General features: G+C 55.6%; 1 protein-coding gene across 3 annotated transcripts; it reads left to right on the forward strand.

The window, feature by feature from the left end:
- The first annotated feature begins 574 nt into the window (after positions 1 to 574).
- On the forward strand, positions 575 to 18849 carry LDLRAP1 (low density lipoprotein receptor adaptor protein 1). 3 transcript variants are annotated; one of them, XM_059830798.1, is made up of 9 exons: positions 575 to 659; positions 3351 to 3493; positions 5092 to 5204; positions 7952 to 8066; positions 10929 to 11001; positions 11443 to 11526; positions 12880 to 13010; positions 14686 to 14720; positions 16779 to 18849. In XM_059830798.1, exons 1-9 carry the CDS (start codon positions 575 to 577, stop codon positions 16921 to 16923), a joined length of 924 nt encoding a protein of 307 aa, XP_059686781.1. In that variant the 3' UTR covers positions 16924 to 18849. The 3 variants fall into 3 exon arrangements, with proteins under 3 accessions (XP_059686781.1, XP_059686782.1, XP_059686783.1); XM_059830799.1 differs by having other exon boundaries at positions 12883 to 13010; XM_059830800.1 differs by having other exon boundaries at positions 11443 to 11506; positions 12851 to 13010.
- The last annotated feature ends 372 nt before the right edge of the window (positions 18850 to 19221 follow it).

The following is a 19221-nucleotide window of genomic DNA, read 5'->3' on the forward strand; positions in this document are numbered from 1 at the left end:
CAAGTCTCCAGTGGGGAAACTCTATGGGGAGCAGCAGATCCCTGCATCTCGGGCGGGGGACCCGCAGCTTTCTGGGGACCCCCAGGTCTCCGGTGGGGAAACTCTATGGGGAGCAGCAGATCCCTGCATCTCACGTGGGGGACCCGCAGCTTTCTGGGGACCCCCAAGTCTCCAGTGGGGAAACTCTATGGGGAGCAGCAGATCCCTGCATCTCGGGCGGGGGACCCGCAGCTTTCCGGGGACCCCCAGGTCTCCGCCCACTTTTGGGGTCCCCGCAGCGCTCTGGGGACCCCCAGCTGCCCCGCGGGTCTCCAGGGGAGCCTGTCCCTCTCGGGGGGCTCCCGCAGCCCCCACGGACAGCGAGGGGCCACCGGCGCAGCTCCGGGGACCCCCCCCGAGACTCTGCGGGGACACCCCCCACCTCGGCCGGGGGGGGGCGTGGCGTGGCCGGGGGGCGTGGCCGAGCGACGTCAAGGCACGGGGATTTGCATGCGGGCCCCGCCCCCGGACGCGGTCAGCGCTGGCGCCGCAGGAAAGTTTGCGGCGGGGCCGGGAGCGGGCGGGGGGCGGCGGGATGGACGCGCTGAAGTCGGCGGGTCGAGCGCTGCTGCGGAGCCCCAGCGTCCACAAACCCTCCTGGGCCGGCGGCCGACACAAGAGTGAGACCCGCCGCCCCGCTTCCCCCCCCGCCAGCGCCTCTCCCCGCCCGCCCTTTCCCCGCCGCACCCCCTCCTCCTGCACCCCCCTCTTCCTCCTCCCCGGCTTTATCCCGCTCCTCACCCCTCTTGCACGCACTTTCCTCCCTCCTTGAGCTTCCCCTTCCTCCCTCCCGCACCCCCTTTTCACGCTGTTTTACCCCGTCCGCTCTCCCCCCCTTTTTTCCATGCCCCCCGCACCCCCTTTTTACTTTACTCCTCTCTCTTGCACCCCTTTTTTCACTCCTTCTTTTAGCCCCCTTTTTGCCCCTCGCTTTTCTCCCTGTTGCACCCCCCTTCCCCCTGCACCCCTTTCCCCATACAGCAGCGGGGTGAGATGGGTGGGGGGGTGGGTGTGGGGGGGCTATCCCTGTCCCCCCAGACCAGGGCGAGGGACGGAGGACCCCGACGGGCAGTTTCTGGCCTCGTCCCACCGCTGGCTCCGTCACACGATCGATGGCCCCTGGGCGAGCGGCCACTTGGCCCCTGCCAGGCGTCCTCCTGCTGCGGCCGGGGAAGGGGGGACCAGCCCGGCTGACCCCCGTCCTGCCACGGAGCCCCGAGCGTCCCGGCGGGCAGCGGGAGGGTGCCGTGCCCTGCCTTGCACCCCATGCCGCCCACAGGCGAGATCAAACTTCTTGATTTTACTAATCTGATGAGATTGACCCGGCATCGTTACACCTTTTCGCCAGGATTAAGGGCCAGCAGCTGCGGGACGCGAAGGGACAGCCTGGGGGGCTGCGCGGCAGATGTGGGGTGCTGCCCCAGCGTGGCCTTGCGGGACGTGCCCGGCAGAGAGGCCCCTCGAGACGCGGCAGCCCTTGGACTTGCCGTGAGTCTGCTGCAGAGTGATCTTGCAAACAGCCCCCGTGCCCTTCGCTGGGTGGGGGGCACCGCCGGCACCCCACGGGACGGACGTACCCAGGGCCTGGGTGCAATCGTTTGCGTTAACGGGAGGACGGGTGAGGTGGTGGTGAATGGTGCAGAACAGGATGTGTGGAGGAGCGTCTGTCTGTCTGTGCTGCCTCGGGTGCTCCTTCCTTTCTGAAAGCATTTCAGTGGCTGCACTTAAATCACCCGTTTCTGGCCCAGGCCAGCACAAGCTGTGGGTGCCTGGGGCCTCGCCGCAGCCAGCATCGTCCCGGGCAGCGTGGGGTGCTCAGGGGGTCCGCATCCTCGGTGAGACCAGGGGGCACGTGCCGTGCCTGGCTAGCGAGGCAGGGAGCGTGGGGCAGGCAGCTGCCCACCCATCACACGCAAACTGTTCTCCACCCCAGCCTGCTCACCCGGCTTTGGCTGCCGAGGGTGGGAGGACAGCAGCAGCACCCTTGGCTTTTGAGAAATCCAGGTTTTGCGCTGGCACCCTCTATTTCTAGCTGGGTTGCAAGGTAAATGCAGTATCCCGCCTGTCCTTGGTTTTTCCTTTCCCTCTTCAGGGTTGGGACCTGCTGCTCTGTCATGCGCGCAGCCCCTGCCCTCCTGCAACTCTTGTCTCCCCAGGGGACCGCTCCCCCCCGGCTTCTGTCACTTCATCCTTAGCCAGTGCCGGGCTGGTTCACCACTTGGCATCCATGCCCGGCGCTGGGAGTGGTGCCGGGTTTTATGGCTTATCTCCCGCCTCGCCTTTGCCGGGAGGCTGAGTCACCGGGGTTTACCCCAGGGACACGTCCCCCCACCCCACGTCCCCGCAGTCCTGCCCTCCCGGCGCTGCAGGTTTGCAGGGAGCTGCAGAGTTTGGCCCCGCTGCTTGGAGGCAGCCGAAGGAGGCTGAATACAAGGCAGCGAAGCCTTCAGGGACGTGTTTTGTCTGCAGTGAGCAGAGACTCCTCTCCGAGAGCCCTACTGCTCCCCAGGGCCATGGGCACCTTGGGAGGGCTGTGGTTTGTTGCCTCTGCTCAACACAAGATCCTCAAATGTGAAAGCAGCGGATCCTGGGTTACCGGCTCCATGTCTGGAGGTTAGCTCCTGCGGTGCAACTTCAGCCTTAGAAATATCCACCTGACTTCCAGGTTGGTCCCAAACTTATCTCTGTATTTAGGACCCTCTTTCCCGCTCCCCAGCACGTAAGGGAAGAGGCTGGTGGCCTCCTTGGTGATCTCAGGGGTGAGCAGAGACCTTTCGCCGGTGAAGCTTCACCCGCACGATGGGCTCCTCGGGGCCGTTGGTGACCGATTTAGCAAGTTGCAGCACGTCACCTGGATCCCTGCAGCTGTGCGTGGGCTTAGCTAGCGGCAAATCCCGTCTTAGCCTCTGTGGATAGGTGATGGTTAGCACGGGGTAAGGTTATTCCTGTGCTGGGGCGGCACCGAGCCCTCCCCTGCGCCTGGCTGGGGCTGATGCTCCGGATCCCCTTGGTTATGGTGTGAGCTGGGGCACTCACGATTAAACTGAGGAGCTGATGGATCTTGAAGGGTCGCTACCGTTTGCTGTGGCTCGTGGAAAGAATTTTGGGGGTTTGTTCTTGTCTCTGCCCCGTCTCCTTCCCCCAGTGCTCAGGAGAGCCGTGGCAGCACTGCGAGCTCCCAGCCGCTCGGGCACAGGGGTCCAGGCAGTAGCTAAACCAACACCCTGCTCATACCTAAACCCTCCTTTGGGGCTTGCAAGGAGTATCCTTGTGCGCTTGGGAATCCAGGAGCCTCTTTGTTGCCTCTCTAGAGCTCCCGGAGAACTGGACCGATACCCGTGAGACGCTGCTGGAGGGGATGCTCTTCAGCCTCAAGTACATGGGCATGACGCTGGTGGAGCAGCCCAAGGGAGAGGAGCTCTCTGCGGCCGCCGTGAAAAGGATCGTCGCCACCGTGAGTGTCCGTGCTGGAGCAGACCCCTGTCTCCTGCTGTTCAAACGAGTCTGTTACCGGGCAGAGAGTTTCAAAAGCCGCAGGTCTGGAGGCAGTGCTGTCTGTCTGCGGGCTGGGGGGTGTCGGGATTGCAGGTCCAGCCCTTCCAGGGGTGAGCAGGCATCTGGTGGTGCAGGTAGAAATGCAGACGGCAGCACTGGGAAGCCCTCGGGACCAGCCCCGGCCCGCACGTGGGGCAGGCTGCGGAGAGCTGGCGTTACGTGTCTGAGCTCTGGCTCCCCTTGATAAGTTTTGGGTGACCCTGGGTGTGGAAGAAGGCTCTGACCTGGTGAAATCAGCCTTCCCCAGGGCCGTCTCTCCTCTTGCAGGGCAGGGACAGCGTTTTGAGCGCAGCCAGCGCGTGACCAAGAGCTGGCATGCAGTTCTGGGTTTTCCTTCCCGGGATTTGGCGGGTTAAGAGGAGAAGGGAGCAGGAGAGCTTGCTCCGATTCCCAGCCAATACAGCCGCCGTCCTGCTATAACCTCTGATGCAAGAGGGACCGATGTTCAGCCATCCTCTAGCACCAAGCCTCCCCGGAGCCCCTGCTCACCAGGCTCCAAGTAAAATTAACGCTTCTTTAAGCCCTTATAAAACTGAATGAGGCAAAGACCCAATTGTACAGTTAACCATCATAAAACTCAATGGGATGGCGAACTGCGCTGGGTAATGACGGATCCTTTCCTGGCATGTGCTGAGCTGGACGGGAGGGGAGCGCTCGCATGAAACGGGAGCCGCTGGCAGAGCCATTCACGTCTGCTCTGATCGACCGAGAACGGAGCCTTTAAATAAAAGCCCTGGGGCTGAGGCCAGCCTCGGAGGGGCAGGACCAACCGCCGGCTGGTCTGGATGCGGCTCAAGTGAGGTCCCCAGGGAGCAGGGCTGAGGATCCAGGTCTGCAGTCTGCAACTAGCTAACTGTGTATTTTATTTTATTTTTGGAGAGAAGCTGGGCAGGGAGCTGAATGTAACCTGAAGGCTGAAAGCACGAGACTAGTAAATAAGAGAAAGTGGCCCTTAGAAGTCTAGTTACTTTTTAAGCCGATGTCCTGACCTTGGTGCGGGCGATGCTTTGCCACTCGAGCGGGGTTTGGCAGCACAGCTCGAAGCCGGCTGCTTGGGAGCCCGCGTCCTGCAAGACCGTCCTCCTCCCTTGTTCGTGCTGGTGTCCCCCCTCCGCTCCGGAGCTGGCCCTAAAGACAAAACTCCCTGGGGTTTCACAAAGCGCTCGCGCGGCTCGGCCAGAGCAGCCGCTCTTCGTGCTGATGGTCGCGGGGAAATCCTGGTGGAGGGGCTGGGCTGGAAGTACCTCCGCGTGGTGTGGGGTGGAGGGTGCGTGTCCTTGTCTCCTTAACACCAGCAAAAATCACTGCTTCAGGGAAGGAAAAGTTTTAACGAGTGCCTTATCACACCTGGTAGTAAATTCAGTCTCTAGTACTAACGAGTGCTATTAATATGCCTATGAGGTAGTGTGTATCTGGAGTCTCTGCTCTGCTCATGTACCTTTGGATGTTACGGTGTTAAAAGCCTGTAACTTTCCTCTCCCTCTTTTCCTTCCAAAGGCGAAAGCAAGCGGAAAGAAACTGCAGAAAGTGACTCTGAAGGTCTCGCCCAGAGGGATCGTGTTAAACGACAGCGGAACGAACGAGCTGATCGAGAACATCTCCATATACAGGTGGGTTACGGGGTGTGCGCTTCAGTGGGTGTGCGCTCTGAGGCTCCTCGTCTGCTCCGGTCTCCACCTGGGCCGAGCTGACGTCTCGTTGGCCATCACGTCTTGATGGAAAGCAATGGTAGAGGAAGGAGGGTGGTCACTAAATTTAAGGTAAATTTATGTCTGGTGCTGTAAGTGTTCAGCCGGGGGTAAGGAAAGATATGACGAGCCAGGAGGTGTCGTGCATGCAGATTACAGGTCCAACAGCCAAGTGCTCCACGGCCACGCGTGGCTTTGCCGCCTGTTCTTGGCAATAGAAATGCCAAAGCATCCGGGGTGATGGCAAGAGCTGAATACAGAGGTCAGAGCATCTCTGAGCGGGCGAGGACGCCGGAGCTGGGACTGCCCTCCCCGCGCTGGCTGCTCTGCACCTCTGATACCTTTAAATAGCTCTGATAGAGGCAGCTGTTGAGACCCGCTACCCGTGTGGGGAGGGCGAGGATGGATTATCCCATATCCGCTCCGTGGGCTTTGGCAAGTATTTCTTCCAAAGAGGCTGGAGGCAGGCACAGGCCTGGCAGAGCAGAGCTCAGCTCGGATCTGGCCATTTCCATCTCCTCCATCCCCTCTCCCTCTACACCCTCCACACTCTGCTTCTGTCCTTCACCTGCTGCTCTGTCCCCCTTTGCTAAATGTGGGATGGGGAGCACGGGGTTGGGGCGCTCTCTCTAACCGGACTACTAACCCGCTTGCTTTTCTCCAGTTCAAACTAAGCAGTCGCGTACAGCCACCGGTGCTGAGCCCCAGCCCTCCCCAGGAGATAAACCCGCTGCTAAAGAGCAGAGCTGGGCGAAGCGGCCGCGGCGATGCCAAAACCGGGATCGCTGCACTGGTGTAAAAGCCGGCAGGGCCAGAGTTTTTAGATGCTGCCTTTACAGACGCTTTAACAGACGGCAATAAAGCTGGTGCTCCCGATCAGCGCTTGTGCACGAGCATCGCATCGATTCAGTTGCCTGAAGTCAGCGCATCCTAAACGGGCTGTTGACGTGGGGACTGAAGCTGCTTCCCGGAGATGCTGGGAGCAGGGCCACGGCAAAAGCTGGGGTCTGTGTGCAGGGGGGGGTCATCTCCCTTCTCTCCGAGCGTGCTGCACCGGTGGCGGTCCCAGGGCTTTCCTCTAACACTTCTCTTGTCTTCTCTTTGGCTTTTCTACTCACCGGGGAGGTGCTGGCTCTGAGCTCTCGCCCCGGATCGGATCTTTGGGCAGGACAGGGTGGCCGTGGCTAAAACGCAGCCACTGTTGCCAGACATGCCACTGCCAGAGGCCTCGGTCATAAAACTGTCTCACTTCAGAGGCAGGTGGGAGTTATCCTTTCCCTGGAAATTAATGGCCATCAAATATCGAGCCGAGCGCCGGGGGTTGCTGGAAGGGCCACATGCCTGCGCAGATGACCTTCGGTGGCTTTGTCACAATTACTAAAAGAGAAGCCAGGCTGTTTCGGGAAAAATGGGAGACAGGAGTGAACTTCCAAGTGCCTCTTTGATCCAGAGTACGGCTCAGCTCTGGAAAACAAAATATAGGCTGTTGAGCAGAGGCATCCTCACATGCAAGGAGAAACTAATGCAGTGTAAATAAACTTTGAATGTGGCTTTTTTTAGGTCCCAGCATCTGCTGGGAACTGGGACCTTCCAGTCCTCTCCCTGCAAACTCTCGGGGGCAGCGAGAGTGGGAGCTGAAGGGGCAACGTGGGGCCATGGGAAAACTTTCACTGAAGTGTCCCACTTTCTTCTCGGGTTTTCTCTTTCCTTAACACCTGTTTGATCTGCCACGTGCCCGGGGAAGAGGCTTTGCTCGCTGCTAGCGCTTGCCGCCTTGCACTAAACCTCCGGGGCTGCTCCGGCCGGTGCTCGCTGGCTTCAGATGAGACGCTCAGTCCTGCGGCTCCTGGCATGGACGGACCCGTGGGAGATGGCGGTGGCTGATGCTGAGGGACCCGCTGCCCTGCCAAAGGGAGCTGAGCCCTCGGTCACAGCCCGGTCTCTCCAAACAGGTCAGCCTGTTGCTCTTCCAGAGCCTTGTTCGGCATTTTGGGGTCAGCCCTGCCCTGTCCAGGCGCTGGGAGAGACGCAGCCGTCCTGGGGATGCTCCACGGAGGAGGCTGAGCCTCCTTCCCCGTGTCCCGTGTGCTCAGGGGTCTCGGAGCATCCCTTGCATCTGCTACTGCGGATCTTGGAGCCTGAATTTCAGCCTTTCTGACAGCTTTTCTTGGGCACCCCTGCATCAATTTCATTCCCTGGTTTGAGCCTTGAGATTAAATCATAGGCTGAGAACAAGTCCTTCTCTCTCCTTGCGAGCTTATCCTCCAAGGAACGTCTTCCGGAGTCTCTTTTCTGAAGGCAGAGCATTTGTCAGGCGTAGTCCCAGGCTGGCACGCTGCAGAGTCTTTACCTTCTCTAACCTGTCCTTTCCCACAAGGTGAAACGTTTTCTCTTCTCTCCTGCCTCTGTGTGTGTTGCACGTGGTTCACGCCACGGCTGCGGGAGTTGCTCTGGGCTTCTCTTACACTCAAGCCAGCGGCATCAACTCCTCTGCTTTGGGAAGGAGTTGCATCAAAGCCTGGTGATGCTCCCGCGCTCCCTCTGCCTTCCGTGCTCGGTGCCGGAGCTGGAAGCCCTGGGATAGGCGCTTGCTGGCAGGTCAGAGGAGGGGTTGGTTGATCTCCCTTGCACACAGTGCTCCGGACAAGACATTTCATTCTGTCTTTCAGGATATCCTACTGCACGGCAGACAAGATCCACGATAAAGTGTTTGCCTACATTGCCCAGAACCAGCTCAATGAGAACCTGGAGTGCCATGCCTTCCTCTGTACCAAACGGAAAATGGTCAGTCCAGAGGAAGAAATGGGGATGTGGCTGTAGGAGGAGGAAGCAGAGAGGGCTGCGCCGGTGAGATAACAGCTCTGCCTGTAGTTAGAGCGAGGGGGGGCCCTGCCCCAGCAAACGGCCGCGGGAGAGCACCCACCCTCCTGCTGCCGTCACCACCTGCCCACGGGCAGTTAATCCAGGCAATGCTGCCCGGTGCCTGGCCATCACTCTTGAGCGGGCGTAACTCCGGGCTGGATTCAGCCCATCGTCTTGGCAGGTAAAAGCCTTTCTGCCCCCACGGTCTGGGGCGGGGGTGAGAGCACCTGGTCCTGCACCAGCACCTGAAACCCCCATGCTGTGCTGCCGTCCCGGCTGCTGGGGCTCTTCCCTGCTCAGCATCCGCTTCCCTGGGCTGCCGGAGCCGGTCTAAGCCTGGCATAGGGAGAGGCTTTGGCAGGCGGGGAGGTCTCCGGGGAGGCTGGCAGCGAGGTGCCCAGGGGTGGCCTCGTTGATGGGAGGCGTTTAGCCAGTGGTTCTGGGCTCGCCGCCCTGGCTTCCTTCCATTTCTTGCCATTGGAGCTCCTTGTCCAATTTTTAGTGGCATCTTTGCAGACGAGGCCATGTCCTCTCTGCGGGAGCAGCGCAGGAGAACCCGCTGCGTGCCCAGGATGGGGTTTGGAGCAGAGACCTGCATACAGAGAACAGTCTCTAGCTCTTGCTTTGAACCCGCTCGCGAGAATTTTTTCCAGCTGATTCGGTGCATCAGGGTGGGCAGGGACGCAGCACTGATGAGCTGGCGAGGGAGAGAAGTGGGTCACTGGGCACCGGCTGCAAGTGGGGCAAGGAGAGCCGTGGGGGTCTCTCCAGTGGAGCCAGAGGTGGGGCTGAGCCCCATCCCCACGGCAGGAAGGGGCTTTAGGGGAGAGGATGGGCAGGTCAGATCCCTCTGCCCGCAGAAATCCTTCCCCTGGCGCCCGTTGCGGGGCCTGAGCGGAGAACGGGATCTCCCGAATCTGCAGGGAAACAAACCTCCCGAGAGCCATTCCCACCTGGTGCATCCCGGCGTGGTGATTCCTGGGTCCTTAGGAGCATCCCTGTGCCGGGAGCACGGTCGCCGCAGGTCTGTTAATATTCTGCGCTTCTCCCGACTCTTTGTTTTTTTTCCCGGGGAGAGAATAATGGAAGCTACAAGTTGTCTCTCCTTTCTGCGGCGTGCGCTCCTATCCTTGCATGGCGAAGATAAGCCTCGCTCTGCAAATTAAAATTTAAATCTCTCCAGTGCTAAAAGAATTATCTCAGTGGTACATCAGCTCAGTGCGTCTCCCTCCAAATAAAGTTCTCCAAGGCCTTTTGTGGCAGAAACTAGAAATATATTTTTTCCTTGTCTATAAAACGCACGAACGTCATGCTGGTAAGGTGATGCCCTGCTCCCAGACAGGGCCCATCCCTGCCCCAGGGCAGGGTCCCTGAATGTATGCGCAGCTACCAGTCACGGGCATATAATTAGTCCATATTTTTAGTTCATGGGTAATTCTCAACAGTAGCTGGGTCTATTAAACTTGATTCAGATGTGACAGCTCAAATTGTAAACAGCTGTGAGGAGTTTCATACTTAATTACCATATTTAAGTTTTTGCCATAAAGCATTTGCACTTCCATCAAAGATGTAAATAGCTCCGACATTCAAATGAGCTCTCCTGCTTTGCGAGGCTTAATTGGCACCGATAGGTTTGCTGGCTCTCCTCACCCCTCCCATGCGGGAGCGCCTGGCTTTTGGGGGACCCTTGTGCTCCCTTCGTGCTCCCCGCACGGCTCCATCCTCCCAGCTAGCAGGGGCTGCGGGTTACGGACCCGGATCTGGCTTTGTTTAGTTTGCAACTTGGTAAAACAAACTCGCGCCTCAAGGCTCCTGCGGCGCGCCAGCCTTGCAGGGCGTTACTCGTTATCTCCTTGCACTTAAACTGCTCGGGAGCTCTGCCTTCTAATGAAACTGGCATTTATGTCACTATTTATACATCTCCAGCGACTCGGGCTATTTAAGGTGGTGGGGTTTTTTAATGCTGCTCAAGCTCTCGGCTTGGGGAGGAATGGAGGGAGGGAAGGGGAAGGCGTCCCTGCTCCTGCTGCGGCTCTGGCTGCTGCAAAACAAACCCACGCTGTTGGTCTAAGCCCACGAGACCCCATCTTAGCTCGGGGGAGCCGGGGGAAGACCCTGGGGCTCTCTTGTCCTCCCTCTAAGATTGCTCCCCGTTGGAGAGGGCTGCAAATTTGTGGCGTTTTACCCTGTTGCTCTCGGAGCATCCTTGTGCACGCGGTCGTGCGTGGTGCCGGGGAGGGATGGACCGCAGCTCTGCGCATCCCTCCCCAGCACTGGCGTGGCCAACAGCGGCGCGGTCCAGGGCTCGGCCCGGGTGCCGATTCCCTTTGAGATGTTGGTCGTTCTGGTGCGTGATGCTCTGCGGTGGGTCCAGCACAGCCCGGCCCTGGAGCAGAGAGCTACATCCCTCGGGGACCTGCAAGGACAAGCCTGGGGCTGTGTAGCGCTTGTTTAGATGACACTTAGGTGTGGGGCGCAGGAAGAGCTGTGCGTGCCCTGCGGTCAGGAGCAGCTCTTCTCTCCCCGTATGTCAGCGCGGTGCCTGTGACAGCCATGTCCCTGCCTCCTCCGTCTTCCCATTACACCTAAAGACATGTCTACAAGGAGCTACGTGTCCTGCTTCCATCAATATTTGATTACGCCTGCCCAGCCAGGCGGGGAGTGCGCAGAGCAGAGGACTGGTTGGATCCAGGTTAACATAATCTGCAAAGCAAAACCTCCAAATGATTTAAATCTACATGAGGACCTGTCGATTAACGTGCTGCCTCACCGCTGTCTTTCCAGGCGCAAGCGGTCACCCTCACCGTAGCCCAGGCTTTCAAAATCGCATTTGAGTTCTGGCAAGCAGCGAAGGAAGGTGAGTCTTCTTTCCCTCTTCCCACTCTTCACGTGAAAGTTCAAGGGATGACTTTGGGGTTTTTCCAGCTTTCAAGCCTTTTCCCCTCGCCCTCCAAATTTCCAGGCTGCTGTTCAGGTTGGTCCAACCTCTGGTGTGATTTAAGGCATCTTCCAGGTTTCTCTCGACAGCCTTGGAAATCCAGACAAGTTTTGGCTGTGCTTCTGTCTCGCAAGTGGGGCGTGGAGGACCTGGTGCTTGTCTGTGGTACCTCAGAGCCCTGCCACTGTTGGGGTTTTTGCTTTCACCTTCCGCGGGATTATAAAACACACCCAGAGCCTGCGCGGCTGTGGGCAGAGGAGACGTGGTGGCCCGTCCTAGCTGTCCCCCCCGTCCCTCTGCCCAAAAGGCTTGCAGGGAAGTGCTCCGTGGGCAGTGATGGGGTCTCCTTTTTTTTTGCAGAGAAAGAGAAGCGGGAAAGGTCCATTTTAGAAGGAGAAGGGACGAGCAGCCCCAGCTCGGATGCCCCTGCCCATCCCAACGCACGTAAGTCACCAACAGCAGAGCTTTGCTTTGGGCTCGGGGATGGGGAACAGCCTGAGGTCTGCGGGGTTTGCCCTGAACGGGGCAGGCTCCTGGGAGGGCTTCGAAGACCAGCGAGGAGCAAACACTTCGGTCGTAGCGGAGTCGTCACCCTCAGCGGAGCACTTGGGACACAGTGGCTGCCTGCCGGGTCCTTCCACCTCCCCCTTAAATATCTCGTACACAGCAGCTGCCACCCCAAATCTGTTTTCTTCTGCCCGAGGCAAATTGGCGGTAATGTCCTTATGAGCTTAGCGTGGAGCCACACATCCCAAGTTTGATTTTGAGTTTCTCTTGGACCCGAAAGACTTGCCACCCCATCAGCTGAAGGAGATGGGCATCCAGGTGCCACTCTGCCTCCGGCTCCCCTGAGGAAGGAGAGGTGCCTGAAAATAAAGCAATTAAATAGTAAAATGCCTTATAATTCAGTGCCTGGCCGTGGGTCCTCTGCTGCCTCTGAAACGCAAGACGTGTAGCCAGGGAGAAGTGGGACAAAAGGCTAATCTCTCTTCCATGCTGGCCACGGAGATAAGAGGATTTGGCACGGAGGAAAACAGCATTAAACTGGGCTTCCTTCCAGGCTGGCACGTCTCGTTTCTTCATGTGAAGGCCCAGGACTGGAGGAATCTGTCACAAGTGGTGGCACATCGGGATAAATGGGGCCCGGGGCTGCCACGGGCGTAGGAATGGGCTCCAGCGTCTGCCTGGGGGATGTTCTGCAGCTGAGGCTCCTCTGCATCTGCCCTTTCTGCAGGGTGATGGGGAGGATCTGAGGCTTCCCTGTGGTGTACCGGCAGCCCCCAAGCTACAAACTGCTCTTCACCCAGCGCAGGATTTGCCTTCGGTCCTGTAAAATAACAATGCATCTTTGTAAGATGCTGAATCAATGCCGTGGGTTGAGCTGAGGATATTGTCTGGGGTCTGTTCCCACCCTGGGGGTGGGATGTCCTGGGGGTGGGATGTCTCAGCTTTGCTTGGGGCTGATCCTGACTCACCCCGAACGTAAGGGAGTACCCAGGAGCCTCCCTCGATGGCTGCTGGAGGGACCAGCCGGCCGATCCTCCCCTGCATCCCTGTCGAGGGGTTCTTGGGTGCCTGATCTGAGCATCGCAAATTATTCAGGCTGAAACCACAGCCCCCATCGGGGTGAATGCAGCTCCTGCACGCTAAAATTTGGGGCCATCCTGAAGGAATTGGATGCAACCCTTCGATTCCTCTCTTGAGGGAAAGCAATTCCTGCAAAAAGGCTTCGTTTCGTGTCATCTCTGTTTTCCCCTCCCTTGCTTCATTCCTCCTCTGTTCCTTCTCTGTTCACAGCAGCAGCCACGGGGAACTTGCTGGATTTAGAAGATCCTGCCAAACCGCCCCTGACCAGCAGCACAAACTCCCCACACTTAGATAACAGCGTGTTTGCGCCCAGCTCCTCTGTAAATAACAACGTGGTGTGGGTAAGTGTGTGCGCGGGGCACCGCGGTGTCTGCCGAGCCAGGGGCAGGGAGTGATGCTGCCTCCATTTCCCGTGCTCCACGTCTCGTCCCGGGGCTTTTTTTGGATAAAATCCCCCGGGAGCTCTGGGGCAGCTGAGCCGTTCAGGCAGGGTTTCAGAGATGCCCAAGCTGGGTTTCGGCATCCTACTCAAAATGATCGATTAGTGTTCAAGTACCGACTGCCCTTTTTAGGCTCTGTAAATAAATGAAGGAGATTGCGAGGCACTCTGAGAAACGCCGCTGTCAGATAATTGAATATTACTTATTCTAGAGCAGCATTTCTCAGTGGTTTGTCACTTAATTGAGAGACCACCTAACTGCTCTGTTCAGGGGAGAAAATCATTATGATGGCTTTTGTTTACTGTTCACTAGAACCAAGTTATATTTATGTTCGTTATTACTCTTATTTTTCCCTCATTCTTGTTTGCGGCTGTATCTGGCTTGTGTGTGCACGGATGGGTTCTCTAAAATGCCCTCAGTCATCTGGCTTAATTATTTGAGGGACCACTAATAGAAAAATAACGACCCAGCCCATGCGCCTGGGTGTGCATCCATAGGGGAGCCTCCTCCATGCCCAAGTGCTCCATCACCAGCCGGGCTGGGGCTCATCTTTGAAGTCCCACTTGACCCGGGACCTCGTCCCCACCACGTGCCCTCTCTGGAAACATGCTGTCTGCTAAATTTTGGAGAATTGCCTGATAAAGACCTTCGCCTGGAGCCTGTTTCTTGAGTCTGCTGGGTCTGAGCCTGAGGCTTTTCAGGTTAAACCTGAAGATCAACTCTAAGCCATATCAAATCTCAGAGGCTTCTCAGCGGTCTCCGATCCCTCTCTTCTCGCAGAGTTTTCATACTTTAAATATTACATTAAGTCTGTAAGTGCATCACAAGATTTTGGGAATAGTCAAGTCTGTCCATAGCAAAGCCCTCGCACAGAGCCCATCTTCCTGCGTGGGAAACCTTTCTCCCCCAAGCAGCTCAAATGCTTTCCCTGGGAAACCTTAGGAGCAGATCAGAGATAAAGGATCCCAGAGTCGCTTCCAAGCAGCGCAGGTTCTCCCTGTGCTGGTGCAGAGTTGTTTTCTGGGTTCCCGATCCAGAAAAGCCCCGGGGGATGCCTGGAGCATCTTGCCGAGCTCTGTCCGGGTCCCCCCTCTAGCAGGAACCCGCAGCGTGTGCCCTCTGGGGACGTGGTCCAGCCGATGAGCCGGATCCAGCCCTTGCAGGCAGTGGGGCAGAATTACAGAATCATATCACAGAATCATTAAGATTGGAAAAGACCTGTAAGATAATCAAGTCCAATTAGCCTGGTTTGGAGACGGTGGGAAAGGGCCGAGCCCATGCCCCATCCCTGGGCTGCGAGGGGAGCGCGGCATCCCCGACCCGAGCCCAGGGATCACTCCGAGGAAGCCTGGACCACCCGGAGTTACACCTCTTACCCTGGGGCTTGTGCAGAGAGTGAGAGAAAACCTGCCCGAGGAGGCAGATTGCCGAGAGGAGTGTTGCTTTAGGCACTCGGAAGTCAAAATATATATATATATTTTGTCTGCTGTGCTCAAGTGCGGAGCCAGATCTCTAAATACACATTTGTGCGTTCTCTTAGCAACTACTTCTCTCTCTTTTTATCTCTTTAACAAAGGAAATGGATGATGGTCTCGACGAGGCATTTTCAAGGTAATTCTAATAACTCCCTTTACAAGTTCACGCCACCAGGGACCAGCCCGGGAGACTTGACTAGTGACTGGCTTTTAATAATGCTTCTAATCTAATCAGCCACCGTGATCTGACCTAGGCAGCTGCCCCATCAGTGCCTCAGCTGTTAATTGAAAGATAGGCTTTGAGGCTGACTGATAAGCCAAATATTTTGACAACCTTTTAAGGATGGAGAGAGGCTGTATGTGATAGGGAATTTAATTCCCCAAGCAGTTGGCGTGTCTGCTCCTGCTTGCCGGGGTGCTTTGAGGCTGCCTGTTTCCAGCCTCCGTGCTAGTTGCGGCGATGCTGGTCCCAGCTTCTGGCACGGGGGACTTTACCCTTCCTCGCCCCTCCCTGAGGTTTGGACTAACCCTGGGACGTCATTCCCATCCATCCCCAAACCAACAGCAACTGCTGAGGACAGCCTCCCTGCTCCACCGGTCCCTGTTGCAGCGCGGTTGCATCAGGGTGACTCTGATTGCACCAGTTTTGAATTCAGGCACCTGAGCACGTTCAGAGTTCGTGGCCGTAACTTCATGTGGCTTTAGTTCACTTTCCAGTCCAAATTAAGAGCTTCCCTGCACTTGCGCGCCGAGCAATCCAACAACGTTAAACAAATCCGTTTTCTTTCAGGTGAGTTTCCCTGTCTGTCCTCATGCAGGCAGGCCCCTGCGGGGTGACGGGGATGCTTTAGCGTTCACGGGTCCCGTCCTCCAGATCAGTGCATGAAGGCACCCAGCCACCCTTCGGGCAGCACGAGCTGCGGAGGCCCCAGTTTGGGCAAAGAGCTGCCTTGGGTGCAGATGCTACGGGCAGCAGAGAGCTGCCAGACCTCCTCCTCCAGCTGGGAGGTGCGGAAAGAGGGAGTCGGGCAGTGGCAGGGCTGAGCTCAGCACCGTCGCCTTCCCGAGAGCCGCTCGCCTCCGCCGGGGTTTGCAGCAGTGCAAAAACTGCACGCTCAGCCCTAAGGAAACAGACCTTCGTGCCTGGTTTGGCTCTCAGGAATGATTTGCAGCTTTCACTTCCACGGTAGCCCTGTCCCAAGTTGTGTTCGATGAAGGGGCTGCGTGAATTTATGTCTTCATGTCATCTATTTTCCTCACCTCTGTTCCTTGCCCTACTTAATTAAGCGGATGTTGTTGGTTGCGGTCTTTTGTTTTGCGTTGCTGGATGCCGAGCTGTCGCATCACCCTTGGCCTTCTGGTGACTCACTGTTTGGACTGTTCATCCACCGAGGTAGATGCTTCTGAAAGTGTTCCTGCCGCAACATCATCGCTGGTCGTTTTTCTTTTTTATTAAAAACCGTGCGTGCGGCTAGATTGATCTGCGGCTTATTCAACACCATGCCTCCCCTGGATGAAACACCAAATATTTGAGTTAACCTTTTGGCCCTGGGAGAATTGATGCTGCAGTGTTACATTTTCACAGAGGTATTTAATAACACGACAACAAACTGGGGCTTGTTAGGTTTTGTGAAACGTCTGGGATGGGCTGAGATGAAGACCCCTTAAAGCTGACCCTGCGGGCTATTAAACATCGTCTGAGTCCTGCTGTGTCTTGACCCAAAGAGTTAGATGCTTGGGCCGGGGAGTGCGGCGGGCAGCGAGCTACAGCGCGCGCTGCGTGTCCCGGCACAGCACCGTGAAAAGTGAGTCATTGCAGTGAGGCTGCTCCTTTGGTCAGCGGAGCCTTTACGCTGAGATAAGATCCCAGCTAACGATGCACCCGCCAGCAGTAGCTCGGGGAAGGAAAACGGCACCGTTCTGCCAGGCCGTTAATATATGGGATGTCCAGGCTGCTAATTCCCTGGATGCCTGGAGGGGAAATGTTAGGATAAACCAGCGGCAAAGCTGCAGCAAACTTGAGAGAGCTGCAAATGTTATGTGCCAGCTCTCCCCTTGCGGAATTATTTCATTCCGTTGGAGGATTTTGAAACGTGGAACTGCAGCTAAGGTTCGGCATTACGGATGCATCAAGCATCCAGGCTATAAACTGCACGGATTTGCATTCTCACTTTCTGTTTTTCTCCCCTCTTAGACTGGCTCAGTCGAGAACAAACCCTCATGTCCTCGACACGGGACTGACGGCTCAAGACATCCAGAGTGCAGAAACGCTCTCACCTGTAGACTGGAACAAAATAGATTCCAACACAGGCGAGAAAGATGATCTGTTCATGTTTTGAGGTCAGAGGCATCTAACAGCTGACGAGAGAATAACCACTGAAAGTCTATGGACTGAATCGTGCCGTTGCGGGTGCTGTACGCAGGGGACTCTGCTGAGGGCTCTTCAGCGAGTCAGCTGATGTTACAGCGCAGTTTAGACCAAAGCTTTAGAAATCTAATGCAGATTTTTGTACCTTGCTTTTACCTAAACCACGAGATGCTCTTGAACGTATTTATTCATAGCCGTTACAGTTTACATGTATTATTGGAAGGTGTGTAGAGCATCTACAGTATTAGGTGGCAATATACCACAGAAGAACCTTCCACAGTGCCTGTTCCTCTCTGAAACAAGACTATGCAACACCAAAGTCTCTCTGTATATACTTTTCTAGACAAAGGTCTGCAGATGCAAATGCGATTGCAAGCACAACTGTTACTAATCCACTGTTCCTTGAACAACACATCACCTGCCTAGGCGGAGGGGAGGAGACTTGCAGCAGCTGCTCGCAGTGTTAAAATCAAAGAGGTAGCCGAGATCTTGCTTTTGTCGTGAATGTCTGTGATACTCTCACAGTTGTCAATCACCCCTACGTGTTCTGGCTGTTTCTTCACCAGCTTCGTATGGGAATTGACACTTTTTTACCCAAAGACTCTGTGAAGTTTTGCACTTTAAAACTTGAACTGAAAGCAATGGTCCGAATTGTCAAGGTAAGCAGTGCCTGTAACTTCTCTTCAGAAGCTATTTACCCAAAAAACACCCCAACCCGGCAATGCTGCAGGTCCGTTTCAAAACTGACTACTCACGTGCACCGTTTCTGATGCGACTTGGAATACTAAGGCTCCCTTGTTGGCTTTAAAAGCGAAACCACCGGGGAGTAACAATTTGTTTTGCTAAAGCGCGTTGAAAGTTGCAGGTTGGGTGAACCCAGCAGCACAATAGATCTGTGTCCTTAGCTCTGCTAAGTGGATTTGGCTGTGCATGCCTTTTTACTGTCTCAAAACCATTTGGTTGTTGCTCACTCAATAGACTCAAATGGAATTGGATTAGGCAAGACCAATACCTGGATGTTCAATTAGCGAGAGGTGCCCCTTCCAGCGGTACTCCCATCCTCTCCCCTCCCAGCAGCCGCATCTCCCGTGAGGCTGGGGAAGCTCTCTTCATCTGCTCCTGGAATTGAAAATAAGTAGTGGAGGTATAAAGCTTATGCTAATTAAAAGATTAAGTTTAATGATCCTAAATAGTCGCACTGACAGTTTGCAGTGTTTGTGGCCTTATGTGAAGTATACTAATCTGTTTTATAGATTTGTAACTCGGTTTTGAAACACTAATTCATTCCCCAGATAGCTCTTTATAACTCTCTTAAAACTGCTTGCAGAAAAAAAAGAAAAACCTCTTTGTCAGCTGTAGGAATTTATTAGGAAACAGCTGAGTGACTCTAACTTAGATTTGATTTTTTTTTTCCCCTAAGTGTTATTGTGATAAGGTATCGAGGACTTGTGAAGCTGACTCATCATGTCTCTTAATAAAATGTGTGCTCTGTTTATCTTGCAAAATTGTTTTTAAAGCAATTTTACATCTTGAAACTACTGTGCCCATGACTTATTTGGTCTTAGGTGTAGCATCAGTCTCGCGATTGAAGGAATTGCTCAAAGTTTGTCCGTGCTGCAGAGGCACGTGGTAGAGACATGAACCTATTGCATAAGCAACGCCAAAACTGCGCAAAGTGGTTGTAGCAAACTGGTGATCTTCCTGGGAAAGAGCTTGGGCTGCAGGAATGGACCGTGAGGATTTCTCTGTACATCGATCTTTCTCCTTTTCTAGAGACTCTAGGAGCATATACTGAAATGCACAATACTATCTATGTATGTATATAGTTTTTTAAGAAAACCTTCTGCTGTAAAAAATATCTGTACTGAGGAAAATAAAAGTTCTACCATTTTTTGGAGTGTCTGTGCTGGGTGACTTTATTTTTACTGTGGTCCTTTTAATGTGTAAAAGCCTTTGTATTTCTAACTGGTTGAGTTCTCTGTCTCCCTTGACGCATAGCAGTAAGCGACTGGACACATCCACGGGAGGTTTGTGTCTATTAGAAGACTCTTTCCACGGTCATCCAGGTGGGAAAACGGCTGCGGTTAGACACCAGTCCACGGTGCTGCCTCCAGGAAGCCCTTACAGGGCTGGATGTGGCCACGCGGGATGCGCGGAGGGATGCGCAACGGCTGCCTTCCCTCCTGCGCCGGTGGGGAGGTGACCGTTGCAGCCAGCTCAGTAAATCCGTCCCTGCCTGAGCCCCTGTGTCCCCGGATCCAGGTAAGGG

Source organism: Gavia stellata, chromosome 29 (assembly GCF_030936135.1).
Source record: "Gavia stellata isolate bGavSte3 chromosome 29, bGavSte3.hap2, whole genome shotgun sequence".
In the NCBI taxonomy this organism is placed as follows: domain Eukaryota; kingdom Metazoa; phylum Chordata; class Aves; order Gaviiformes; family Gaviidae; genus Gavia; species Gavia stellata.